Here is a 14,478-nt window from a genome sequence, read left to right as displayed (position 1 = left end):
GATACAAAAAAACTTGCATCACTTTGTACACAACTCGGTTCGTTATGGTAGTGGTACTCGGTATAATTTATGATACAAAAAAAATTACATATAGTTGTTTTATTACAAAAAATTGTCCGATGTAACCTACAAAAAATTGTCCGATGTAACCTAAAAAATAAAGTCGTGTAACCCAATATATAAAGTTGTGTTTTACATCGATCAAAAACAAAAAAAGATGAATACCTTAACTAAAAAGAAAACCGGAACTCTAGGTCGAGTAGCTTTGAATCGACTTACTTTTAGTCGGGGTTTGATTGTTCTTGCCGAAAAAATCTCTAATCATGCCACATTCCTTAAAAATAGGTTGTTTTATACCGTTTGCAACAACCATAGCTGTCATATAAGGCTATGGGGTGTGGGGGTCATGGATTGGAACATTATTTCCACATAGGACCATTAATTAAATGGTATACCACCCCCCCTCCTTGATTGATGGTGGTTCCCATGGATTAAATCACTATTGCCACGACCCTCCCATTTGAAAATTTTAAGAGAAAAATAAATTAAAAAAAATAAAGGGGATAGTGGTTTGGGTCATGACCACACCCTTAGGGTAGTGGTTTTAAATGATGAATTAAAGATGGATGACATGGTGCCTATGTGGAGGATCATGGTGGTCATGAGGGTCATGACCACACCCTATAGCCTAATTAAATATAGTGATTAGGGGTGCAAACGAGCCGAGCGGCTTGCGAGCGACTCGAGATCGGCTCGAGAAAAAGATCGAATCGAGCCGAGCCTTATCGAGCCCGAGCTTGAGCCTAAAACAAAGCTCGTTTGTTTATCGAGCCCGGGCTCTCATAAGTTAATCGAGCTCGAGCTCGGGCCCAGCTCGTTTGCACCCCTAATATTAGTGATTAAACCTATTTTGACGAGACCAATTTGATATTATTTTAAGACGACTCCGCACCCAGTTTGACAAACCTAAGGGGCTGTTTGGTAGCCTTTTAATGACCATTCAGATGCTACCTCTTCATGGTTTATAACCTCTGAATGAATAAGAGGTAAGTAACCTCAAGTCTGAATGGTTAAAAGGTAACCTCTGAATGGTAAATCATCAGATGTCACATTCTTCTACCTTCTTATTGGTAAAATTCTTAATGGTTCCATTAAAAGGTAGCCTCTTAATGACCATTCAGAGGCTACCAAACAGCCCATAATTTGATCCGTTACCTGACCCTTTTGTTTTGCAGAGCTTACAAAAACAAGGAGATGAAGATGCGATAAATAAGTTGTTGAAAAGCTTCAATTACATCAAATCCTATCCAAGTAAATTCATTCTCACATAACATGGTATAGTACAAAACACTCTTCAACCAAATACATAACGAAAGTCTAGCGTCTGAACGCGTTTCCTTCTTCCCTGCGTTGTGAATAATGCGTGCGCCGCCGGACACTTTCCTCTATTGTGGAGCTCCCACCCTTGTCTGCCCCGTAAACACTTTTGTGAGCGGCATCCAAGAAGTTCCTGCCGCTAGAACTTGCATGGCTCACCTCCTTAGCATCATCCTCAGCCGCCTGCTTCAACCGCCTCCATCTTTGTTCTTCATGCAGCTCAGCATCCATTTGCATCTCCTTAAGCTTAGCAGCTCTCTCTTCTTTCGAAAGCCGCTTAGGTGGTCCATTGCTACCGCCTTTATTCGGATGTGTTGGTGGACGGTGCCTTCCGTCTTCCCTATCTCTTTTATCAGAACGGTTTTCTCTTTCTTTTTCAGCATTCATCCTGTAATGTTCGTTATGCCTTCTGTCGTCGCTGTCTCTTTTAGCAGATTGAGAATCAGAACGGTTCTCTCTTTCATGCTCATTCGTCCTGTAATGGTCATTATTCTTGTATTTTGAGCCGTGTCTGGGACTTATGCTTCTTTCTTCGTCGTCTGAGTTGTTACGATGTTTGGATGAAGACGAATGATGTTTTTCGTGTTTTGATTTCTTGCGATGATGTTTTTCTTTGCGGTTTTCACCATCCGAGGCTTTCTCCTTGTGTTTCTTGGCTTCAACCTGACAAACAACATTCATAAGAAAATTAGCAAAGGTAACAATGTATCCCAGAAAAAGTCACACACACACATATGTTAACAATTCAGTTGTTGCTCACTCTTAAGACACTGCTAAACAGGTAACATATCAAATTTCCAATTAAGAAAACCTATAGCTATAATACACTCAAGTTAAAGAGAATAAAAAACTTGTTTTTATGGTGTAACTTAAAAAAAATATTAACGTACGAAAAAGTTATGGCCATTTAAAAATCGTTGGGTAGTTGGTTTTCTATAAGGGGGATAAAGTGTAACTATTAACTATTAATGTACGAAAAGGTTATGGCCATTTTGGGGTTGTACATTATGCATTAAACTAAAAAAAGTTCTTAAATTTTGGGTATCTTAAAATGTCCTTTCCTTATGCATTATAGTATAGATATAGATATATGATATGATGTATGTATTTACAGTAAGAATTATATTATATTAATATTATAATGACAAAATCATGAACTTACAGATTTGCGAATCATGGCCATTTGAACTGGATTATTCTTGACACGAGCTAGTGCTTCCTGTTCACGCTGCTTTATCATAAGCAAGGGATCTGAATGCAGTTTCCTCCATGCATCATTAGCAGACTGAGGCTTATCTTCGAATAAAGCACCTGGCGCAGAGGGCTGTTGCAACAAACACGGTTAATAATATATTCAAATGCTACAAAAATGATATAAATCAAATCAAACTGAAAACAAGATCATGATAACTTAATGACCTCAGAAAAGAAAATACATGGTTATTGTAGAATCACTTGGTTTCTAGTCTATGTAGAAACATGCTTCAGCAGAAACTGAGCAAGTCAATAAGGTATTTTGTAAGACCATCTAGAACAGTATTTCATTCATACCTACATACTGTAACTTTACCCAAATCAATAAGATATATGTGCAGCTCCTCAACTTTATCACAACATGGTCATAGAGAAGGTATAAAGGACTCAAGTTAAATCATCATCTGCACATTATATCTTGGTTTTAAAAAGAGCGAGGCATACCAAGGCAATAAGGTCCCCAGAGCTGAGGCAAAGGTATTTATGTAATCTTTTTTTTTTTTTTTTGTATTTATAATAGGTTTCTATCATCACATACAACAAAATTAGATGTAAATAACCAATATATAATTATATACATATAAATAACCTCTGTGTACAACCTCCTGCTGCACAAAATCCGCCCATAAACAAGAGGCGCACCTCAAGCAAAACAGACCTGCGCCTCATGTACACTTGTACCCTCACACCATCGGAAGCGATGCCTCTCTTCCCTGAGTGCGCCTTACGTCTAAGCATTATATATTCGTAGAGATGTTTCCATATATGATCAGATCATGTCTAAAATTTGGAGAACAGCTAAGATCCCCAGGTAGCAAAAACCATACAAGTGCAACTATCCTATCAGGCATGTTTTCGATTCATACATATCATCCTCATTTAAACAAACCATTCATTAGACACTCAAACCACTCACTCTAGAGTTCTTCCTAAATTATAACATTCTCAGTAATTAGGGCATATTACCTACCACAAACAAGCAGTAAAACAATAATAGTTCATACAACAATCAGTATAATACCTTGGTCGAAGCAGAAGGCTGTTCGGGTTCCGCCTTAGCCGGAAACGATTCAAGCGCCTTAAATCCACCATCAGAACTTCCCTTCCCTACGGATAATCCAGAATCATACAAAAAATCCAACCGCTCCTGCCTCCTAAAGCCACACAAATCAAACAAAAACCGTTGTTAGAACTCATATCAACAAAAAAAAAAAAAAAAAACCCTAACCCTAAGCCTAACTTACGGGACTAATCCAGCCTGTTCCTGAAGTTGACGAAATTCGGCTTTTTCTCTCTCCTCGTGAATTTGCTTTCGGAGTTCTTCGAGTTTCTTCTGTTCGGCTTCGTGTTTCTGCTCTGCTTTCCAGACGTTTTCTATGTTGCGGAGACTACCGGTGTGCCATCCTTTCTTGTTCAAAAATTTCATACCCATGGTTGCTGATTGATTAAGGTGAAGACGAAGAAGATACACAGATGTTTAAGATCCAGGAAGGAATTGGTCGATAGGTGAGGCTGGCTGGATCGGAAGATATTGGGTTTTGGGGGAATTGTGTTTTTCTGATATCGTTTTCTGATCCCATACGATCTGCCCGTTATATACTGCCCAAGCCAATGTAGGTAGTCGTCTACTTGGTGGTCAAGGCATATGTCACCGGTTCAACCCTATGCAATGGTGAAAAATTAAGAATACTAGTTAAATTTCCGCCCGCGTGTTGCGGCGGGTACCCAATGACTGTAAAACGCGTATCAGTAATGGCAAACAGATACCGAATATTAAAACATAAATAAAAACGTCGAAGAATAGTCAATCCGTCCAAAAAAAGCGATTTTAAATAATCTAATATATAATAATAATAATAAATAATAATAATAATAATAATAATAATAATAATAATAATAATAATAATAATAATAATAATAATAATAATAATAATAATAATAGGACCCCCACGTGCTACATGTTGGAAATTCGGTTGTTTTCAGTTCAGTTATTACAGTGTTAACACCTTAAAATATGGATGAGCTCGGTACCGGTAACGGCGTCAAAAGTACCGATCCGGAAAATTATCGAAATTAGGTACCGGCACCGAAAATGCGGTACGGTATTTGAAGGTAAAAATCAATAAATATAGGTATGGTGCTAGACCGGTGTCGAACCTAAAGTAACGATTCTAGAAACGCCAAAAGGTGGGTACCAAATTGGTACCGAAAATGATTTGGTATAGTAAATTTGGTACCGATACGATACCGGTTTGATTACAGGATTTGATACGATTTGCTAATCAATAATCTAAATATCCAAGTTTATTTACATGCTACGATTCAATCATTACGTAAAAAGACAAAAAAATAAATCAAAATAAGTTGTTGTGTATATAAAACCTCATTCAATCGAAACACAGTTATTTACTGTGTGTATGAAAAGTAATCTAAACTATGCAATTACTTGCATTGCTACGTTGCTACAGGATTTGATGAGCTCGGTACCAACCGTTACCGAAAATACCGTTACCGAAATCCCCAAAAGGGGTACCGGTACCGAATATACCTGGTACAATACGGCTTGATACGGTCGGTACTGGTACGACACCGGTATTTGAGTGTAAAACCTGATGAATACCGGTGCTGAACGGATACCGAAAATACACTCAGTTCGGTAAATTTGATACTGGTACCGACACCTGATACTATTTATTCATTTCTATTTTTATTATTGTTCATTCATTTCTCTTTTTAATATTTATTATTTATTACTGTTCATTTCGTTGGTTTTTTAATATAAGGATAATTTGTGAATATTAGATCGCGCAGTCGTTACATTATGGGGCGTTTTTATGCTCAATAACGCCTAAACACGCCCGGCCACGGCCCCTAGGGCGTTTTTTTACAGAATCTGCTTTTGGCGTTTTATTTTCCACATTCAAGATAGATATCAATTGACCAATCACTATTTTAATTGAATATTATTTGTTTTAATACTTAGAAAAAATAATAATTGGGTAACTATGGGAGTGTCACGTGTCGAACAACGCCCAAGGGTGGGCGCATTATCCCCCTACGCCCTTTTCTTCAAAACGCCCCTTGGCTGACTAGGACGTCACGTGGCGGACAACGTCCAAGGGTGGGGCATTATTCACCATAACTACTACGCATGGTCTTAGAGAAGCGTTGCCCAATATTAAAAAAATAAAACACAAATATAGGATTTTTAATATCCAAGTGTTAAGTTACAAGCCGATAATAATTCATAAGGGGACTCGGGGCACTTCATCATGCAGGTTCGAGCTAGCGCTTGGACACAGCTGTCACTCTTGTGGGTATGGTTGGTGGGTTCCGGAAACTAGTATGGTTAACAGCGTGAGAGTTGTTTCGATGCAATTGTTGACCAGTCCAACGATCATATGATCGTTATTCAATTAAAAAAATGGTTACCAGCGTGAGAGTTGGATCTATAAGTGATTAGTAAAAAGGATGATTTTAAAGTATGATAGTTGAAAGTTCATGTAACTTGACGTTAATAAGTATATATACTTGTTAAATTGAAAGGAATATGGTGATTTTGGTTGAGAAATTTAGCTAACAAGATGGCCTAAAAACGATGTCTGTCAAGTGTTCGATAAAATGCCTAAATGTAACACCTCGAAAATTCATGTCCAATAAAATAAAGACACGTGTCATGTGAGACAAACGTGTCAGGAACCCGACTCAAATAAGGATGTATGGTAGGATTTGAAAAGGGCGTCATGTTATTAAAATACATCTGAACGATCCAAGGGCGACATGTTATTAAAATACCTCTGAGCGACCCAAGTGATAAATTCCAAGATCCTTAAATCGTTTTGATAAACATCGAATATATATTTAACCGGTTATTCCTAAATGAATAAAATTCCATTTTATATAAAAATTGGATTCTTTAGAATGTTACTACAACATCCAGGAAATTAGATTCTTGATTTAAAAGAATTAAACTTGAAATATTCAAGACCATGGTGAATTCTTGATATTTCCGTCATTTCAAACCTCCCACAAGATCCAAAACATGTAAATGCATGCAAAGCATGCAAAGGCTGAGCAGAGGGACCCTCAACTGAAAAGGATGGCATAAGATTCGGAGTTACAAATTTGCATGGTCAAAATTTGGAAGTTTGCAAAATTTTGGATTCTGGTCATCGGTTACGGACCGTATGGCTTTAAGCTTACGGTCCGCAAGGATCGGTTACGGACCGCAACCAGTTAAGCATACGGTTCGCAAGAATCATGTCTGGGCACATCAGACCAGGGTCGGATACGGACCGCAACCACCTAAGCTTACGGTCCGTAAGAGATGGATACGGACCGCAAGGAGTTTGGCTTACGGTCCGTAAGCCTGTCGCTGGCAGCAGAAAATGGACAACTGCCTGTTCAGCCAGTTCCACCGCCTTATTTAGGTGGTATTCGAATTCAGGGGCTTGATAGGCAGTATATAGCATCATAGAGACACCTGGGATGATCTTGTAACAATCATAGACTATCTTGGCTTGATCTTGTGCTCCTTAGTTAACTATATAAGGAGGAGTTGTGACAAATTCACTTGCTCATTTCATTTTCACTCAAGACCTTCTCTGGAGCTCCTCTGATCAACAACCATCTTCCCTTAGGTCTCTAATCATATTTAGGACCATTGTAAGTGTTCCTAATCATTCTTAATTAAGTTTAGCTTAGTTAATTAGCTAAAAGTCAAACCGTCGTACTTAAAGTTTGACTTCGAGATTAGACAATAATTACTCAGTCAAATCTCGAATTAAAAAATACCTATAAGTAGGTAATTATGTGGGTAATAAACCCTTAAAAGGGTATTCTCAGTTTCCCACTCTAACCATGTCAATTGTCGGGTCAAAGCTTACTTTAAAAAGTCAACAGAATGCTTAATTCCAAATTAATACATAATTAGCAATGTAGGATTCATGCAACCTGTTTTGTCATTAAAATAACTTGGTAATTAATATAAGAACATGTCTAAACATGTTCAACTCGACAATTTTCAGTTTAGGCTCGGTTTGGAACCGAAAGTCGCATAGTTTGACTTATGCTTTGACTTTCAGTTCTGACCCGTTTAAGCCAAGTTTAGGATTGCCTTAGAGCTTATTTTGGACCTAATTACATGTTAGTATAACCCTCTGTGATTATACAACTTGGTTCATTAGACATCTAATTCATATGCATGTTTCCGTTAATTGCTTAAACGTTGACTATTATGCCCTCTTCACCTTAAAATGTGATTTTTGAAAATATAAAAGAGTAGACACCTTAGTTACTGATTTATAAACTTGTACTTAAAATTTTACATCAGTTTGAGGTCTAGATTAAGAGTAATGCTCGTTAGCGTAATTAGAAGCATTCTTAGTAATTAATTGGCGTAATTAGCATATAGCCTATCTAAACCCAAATTTTAATATCAAACTTTTTACTTACTGATATAAAATAATATTTTGGAGATTTTTATTTATTTTTAGGCTGAGCATGACTTAGAGTTTTAAGCTTAATTCGGTTATTGTCGGTTTTGCCCTTTTGGGCTATAAAATGAGTTTTATAGATCCTTTTGACCTCAAACCTTTTTCTTCTGATTTATTATGTTAAATAAATTATTTTGAGCCTTCTGGAATATTAAAAGTATCAGCTTTCTATACAAAAGCCGGAAATGGCTCCAAATCGCCTTTTTAGGCATTTTTACGACATAGTATGTATCAAAACTAGTTTATATATATATAAGGGTTGATACCTACTAATAAATTCAGTAAATTTTTATATTATAACAGTAAACAAAAGTTTTAAACTCAGGTTTCCAGTTTTGACCTTTTAGGCATATGTGAATTTACCAAAATGCCCCTACGGTGCATAAAATGGTTATAACTAATAAATTTCACATATATATGGTACCCTACTGTTATAATCCATTAAAATAAGTATATTTACTGATTTATTCAGACCTGTAACTCAGGTTACTAATTAAACTCTTTTATGATCTTTTAAATGACCAAAATGCCCTTATGAGGCATAGTTTAAGTTTAAAATCACTTTGGGCATAATAGAAGATATATTACTGATATCACAACATATTTAGTGCATATTAACTCAGGGAACTTGTATATGATTCATATGGTTACCCGTTACGCACTTTCGCGTTCGGATCGGCGTATGTAACTAGTTTACACATTTAAGCCGAAACGGGTCAAACCATATCCTTATTGTCTCAAAATCCAGAATGTGATTATGTTACCCATATTAAACAAGCATGCAAGCTTGTCGGGTCAAAACCACATTCTAAACCGGTCTTCGCCTTTCATGCGATTGAACCGTATTTTTTCTTTAAAACTAACCGGTCTAAGCTTAGGCTAAATTAAAGACCCGTTAGGATTCTAATAGGGTATTATAACAAAATAGGAGATCCAGTAAAAGATATTTGCACTTGCTAATTGCGACAATACTTGCTCAGGTAAATACTTTTAACTTATTTTCCCTATACGGGCTTGGGGTACGGTATATAAAATACCGTTTGGTCGGGCATTTGACCTTAATCGATTAGTGGTTAAGTATTATCAAGATGACCCGTTTAAAAATTTGTTTTGTTTGTTTAATGCCTTTGGGAGTTTAATGACCATGTCCCGGATATCCTTGGCATCATTCAAAGAATGGCCACGACCTTAGCACACGGGTGTCACCTGTCAGTGCATTTAAAATTATCAAGGTATAACCGCTGGTTTCCCGCCGCGGGACTATACAAAGTGGTGTGTCTATTAATCTTTAACCCGGCATGAACCGGGCTACTAGACGCAAAATAAACATGTAATTCTTTACAAGTATTATATTCAAATAATTATCCCAAGTTATAAAATCTTTTTGTGCCATGTGCATTCAAATTAATTTTCAACCCTTTTCAAAATGAGTCAGTTAAATTGTATTTACCAGTGTAAACTGACGTGTTGGGATTGAACCCTACCAGAGGAACAGATAATGAAAGCCAAAACCGGATCACAACACTGGACTCAAAATAAGCAGTTGTTTACACTTGGTGTTCCCCTTGACAGTGGTAATCTAACACCTGATAGATCTTAAGTACTGCTCACTATAACAACTGATGAACCAAACACTGATGAAACTCTAAAGACTGCTGAAGACAAACACTGTTGCTCTATCTACTGTTGTTTCCTAAGTACTGCTGAAGACACAAGCACTGCCCATTCAAGGACTGATCACCTTTGAAGAAAGCACTGATGCTCAACATCAGTGCTCAGGCTACAACAGCGGAACGTGAAGCAGTAGTTATCTCTTGTTTTGTATTGTACTTATAATCAGTTGTTAAACATCAGTAGTTTGTATAGAACAGTGTTTGTAGGTTGTTAGGTTGTTAGATGTCACTATCATGGTGACGTCAGCTGAGATGCCTCAGTGGTTTGGTTTGCCTATAAATGGAGCAGTGCCCTGTACTGTTACATTTGATTGACTGAGTGGATTCTTCTTCTCCAGTCCAATCCTTTCATCTTGTGCAACCAACCTTGGGGTATCAGGCTGAGGGGGAGTTTAGTATTGTAAGCATGCTTGTAATTATTTGCTTTGTAATTCAATCATTCGACTTAATGTGAAGCAATTGTTTATCATACTATTCTCTTCTTTGGATTGTGTTTATAAAGTTTGTATTCATTTCCGCTGCACTTTTCACTGTTTCATATTCCCTGAATGTTCAATTTATACAAACAAACACAATCATGAGAGCCTCCGATCCTAACAATTGGTATCAGAGCTCGGACAGTCAAATTCGATCTAACAATCAATTTGACATAACAGTTCAGCTCAAAATTCATTGATACTAAGGTTGATTGTATTTAGTTGAAAAACAGAGCAACGAGAAATCATATTCAAAATGATGAATCTGATACTCTGTAAAACAACCAAGATGTCATAAGATTCACAAATTTCAAACAACAAGTGATGTCATGCACAAATCACTCATAGTTTCCAGATCTGGAAACATGTCTGGTAACTATGGTATGACTATCTTCATTCAAAATTGATTTCAACTGTTGTTATGAAATTTGTGATGATTTCATCATATTTTATACTAAAGTATGAACCTTAGATTAACGAAACCTATGTTCATATAAACATTAGTGTTTTGTTAACATAGAAAGAGGGAAATAAAACTTTAGTCATGAAATCTTATGTGATAAAAAGCAGGTTGAGAATCCTCAAAAGGACCAAATCAACTCTGTCAAAACACATTAAGAAAAACCGGGGTCTAAACAGTCCAAATCATACGTAATGTGAGAATTAGTAATAAAACATGTACAAATGTGGTCAGATCTCTCAAAACATTGCTGAAAATGATTTTGGGATGAGGATTCTTTCATAAAAAACCTCCCAGTAAGTATTTTATTACTTATGAATGGGAAGGGTAAAAAGGGAAGAAGAAAATGAACAAAGCTCAAAAGTGTGCTTATCTCAAAACTTTTGAAGCCAAAAGAAAAAGAGTATAAACATAAAACCCTTATGAGTCCAAAGTTGGGTAAACAATGGTCATCATGCAACTGTGTGCATTCATCAATACAGAAATTGTTCAGGTAACAATGGCATCTCCAGTGATTGTCCTTAAAAGAAGAATTTACAATCAATTGACAAGAAAATGATCCTAAACAGTGGTCAAAATAACTTGAGAATGATATGATCATGAGCTTATTTGGAAAGTTATCAGATCCTTTTGATGTTATTTTCAAAATTTTTACAAAAGTTTTTCTCAGAATAAAACCAGATATATTATTTTTTTATAATATATTTTGTACTTTTACTCATTTTTTATAGTAAAAAGTTCATCTCTGGTCAGGATGTAATTTCCTTATTTTTGTGTGGAATTACTATTCCTAAAACTGATCAAAAGTAAATGGTACACATGTCAAGGTCATGTCAAGCTCAAGTTAGTTTATCACAGATCAAAAATTGATTGCAAATTGATTTTGAACTACTGAGATACTCATGTTCTAGTTCAAATAATTAGACACAAAATGAGTAGCCTTAGTAGAAAAGTCTTCATCATCTGGGATGCTAAACCACTTCAGGAATAATGAACATGTGGCAAAACCTTGAACAAAGATTTCTGAGATAACTGCTGGCAATTTAAACTTGATAATCTACATCTAAAATGTATTTTGTTAAGCAAAGCATTTCTGGAGCTCAACAGATGTGTGACATGATATTGTGTTTACACAAGATAAAATCAATTCCTACATCTGAACAAGCAGATGCTAACATTATTTGTCAAAAGTTAAAACACTGCTGCACTAACAGTTGTTGTACTAATGGTCTTCATTTTTTACCACTGTTTTCCCTTAACTGCTGCCGTGTTTTCAAACATCTGCTTTCTAAAGTCTGTCCACTGCTGAAAGTCAACCCCTGCTCTTTCATTTTCTTGATAAGCACTGTTGTACAAAATCAGTGTTCTATCCACTGATATGCTATCCACTGATGTAGTAAAAGCATCCAGTGATGGTAAAAATCACCCACTGCTCCATTTATTACTGTTGTAACCATTGATGTTTGTTTCATCAGTGGCTCCCAAAACAACTGTCCTCCATTATTTACTTTTCCATCAGGAGCTGGCACGTGGTCAGTTTTTAGTCGTCAGATCGTTATAACCGCTACCACATCAGCATTCACTTTTTCCCTAAAATAAGACCCTGATTAAACCTAACCAGAGGCTCACACTGTTGAATTGAATTCCAAAAATTCTCTTCTCAAAGCAGTTTCCCACTCTTCTTCACAAAAACTTTTTTCAATCTTCATCATCAAAAATGACGAAATCAAAATCGAAATCAAAATCAAAATCATCTTCTTCCTCCGCTCCCACTGACGCCACTCAAATGGCCACTGAAACCACATAAATTCATTACAAATCTCCTCACAACTATTTGGGTATACTCACAAAACCCACAACCGACAACACCTTCTACTCCATCATTGACACCTTATCTGCATCAAAGTATAAAACTTTGATAACAGCAGACGCTCCCATTTATTTACAAACCCAGAGAGAGTTCTGGAACAAGGCTACCCTTGAAAAACAAGGAGAAACTGTCACAGCCATCAACTCCTCGATACAGGGTAAAAAGATCCAAATCACTCCACAATCCATTTCAGAAGTCTTTAAACTTGATGATTTGAAAGGTAAAACCTCATTTTCTAAAGCCGAGTTGAAAAAGGATTTCATGAATAGGGGCTTTGCAGAGCAACCAAAAAGGGATACCTTACAAAAAGGCTATTTCCCTTCTGCACCCAGATTTTTGTTTCACACTCTATTGATGTGTGTTTCTAATAAAACAACGTCTTTTAATGAAATACCATCAAAAATTCAATGCCTGGGGTATGCAATTTTAGACAATGAAAATTTTAATTATTCCCAGGAAATATTTGACGATTTGGTGAAAAACGTTGATAGTAAAGCATTTCTTCTCTTTCCAAGATTTTTAAGCTACTATTTTGAACAAAAATTTGAAAAGGAAGATGCAGAATTGCCCAAACAAGGTGCTTCTTTTAAAATAAACTGTTTAACACATGAAACATTCTCTAGAATGTTGGCACCAATAAAAACAAAAGCAGAGGTGCCTGAGCAGAATTTAGCAGATGAAACTGCTCCTCAGGTATCGGCTGCTGAGCCCACTGCTCCAGGTGATCAAAGTAGTACACCCACTGTTTTGAAACCCACACCTGCCACCACCAAAAAGACCAAAAAGAAAACATCCAGAAAGCCCCCCAAACCCAAATCAAAGGCACCTCTGGAAGATGAGATCCCAGAGCAAATGCCCGTGACAGCACAAAAGTCATCAATAACCACTGCTGCTACTTCCTCACAGCAGATGGAAGAAAGATCTCAACCCTTGTCTCAAACTCCTCCTGCATCCTCTCAAAAGGATCAGGTTGTAAGCACAGGGACCCCACAATATGAAGCTCTGGACCCACTCGGATCCATCTTCCACAGTCCTGATCCCAAGGACATGTCTCTTTCAACTCCTTTACCCTCACCCCCACATTACCACCATCCATTATACCTTTGTTGCATGCAGTTGATGTTACACAGACACAAACCAGTTCCTCTCAATCACCTATCACTGAGAGTATACTCCCACAGGTGACTGGGTCTGATGCTGACATCTCTGCTATCCCAGCAACAACTGAGGAGGTTACATTGCAGGAGTTACAAGTAACTCCTGTCAGTAGTTCAAGTGGAGCAGCAACTACAAATGTTGAACCCACTGGTTTACATTTGGACAGTGGTTACATTCATAAGACTCCCTTGAAGGCAATTTCTTCAATAGCACCACTGAGAACCACCAGTGAGTTTGTTTTAACCACTGGCAACATCAAAAGTTTATCAAGTGCTGAAGAAAGAAGTCCCCAGTACTAAGAACAAGGGGCATCAATGAATGATTTCTGGGATTCAGTCCCTAAGTCACACATTGGTACAACCACTGCTGGTGGGGATTCAGATGATCCCATTAACTTGGGTGATGATTCAAAATATCAGGAATTGATGGGCAGAGTTGAAAACTTGGAAACCTCAGTTGCTGAAATAAAGGATATGGTGCAACAGCTGTTAAAAGCTCAGAAAGCCCAATCCACTACTCCTCCAACTCAAGCACCTGCACAACATGCACCTGCTGCAAATGAGTTATGGAACATGTTCCAACCACTGCTGGAAAAACAAAAGCAGATGGCTGATCAGCAGCATGCTATACATGTTCAAAAGCTGACAAATATGGTGGAATCAAGGTTAAAAGATACTCAGGCAGATATTAAAGCTATCAAGGCTCATATACAAAG

General features: G+C 37.1%; 1 protein-coding gene across 1 annotated transcript; it reads right to left on the bottom strand.

Moving 5' to 3' along the window:
• Nucleotides 1–1,238: 1,238 nt before the first annotated feature.
• Nucleotides 1,239–4,242, bottom strand: LOC110920653 (pre-mRNA-splicing factor CWC25 homolog). The gene is made up of 4 exons (XM_022164835.2): nt 3,876–4,242; nt 3,653–3,785; nt 2,540–2,701; nt 1,239–2,040 (listed from the first exon to the last, which is right to left on the bottom strand). The coding sequence occupies exons 1-4, from the start codon at nt 4,061–4,063 to the stop codon at nt 1,378–1,380; spliced, it is 1,146 nt and encodes a 381-aa protein (XP_022020527.1). The 5' UTR covers nt 4,064–4,242; the 3' UTR covers nt 1,239–1,377.
• Between the last annotated feature and the right edge of the window lie 10,236 nt (nt 4,243–14,478).

Source organism: Helianthus annuus, chromosome 17 (genome assembly GCF_002127325.2).
Source record: "Helianthus annuus cultivar XRQ/B chromosome 17, HanXRQr2.0-SUNRISE, whole genome shotgun sequence".
Classification (NCBI taxonomy): domain Eukaryota; kingdom Viridiplantae; phylum Streptophyta; class Magnoliopsida; order Asterales; family Asteraceae; genus Helianthus; species Helianthus annuus.
This window is presented reverse-complemented; position numbering and strand designations above follow the sequence as displayed.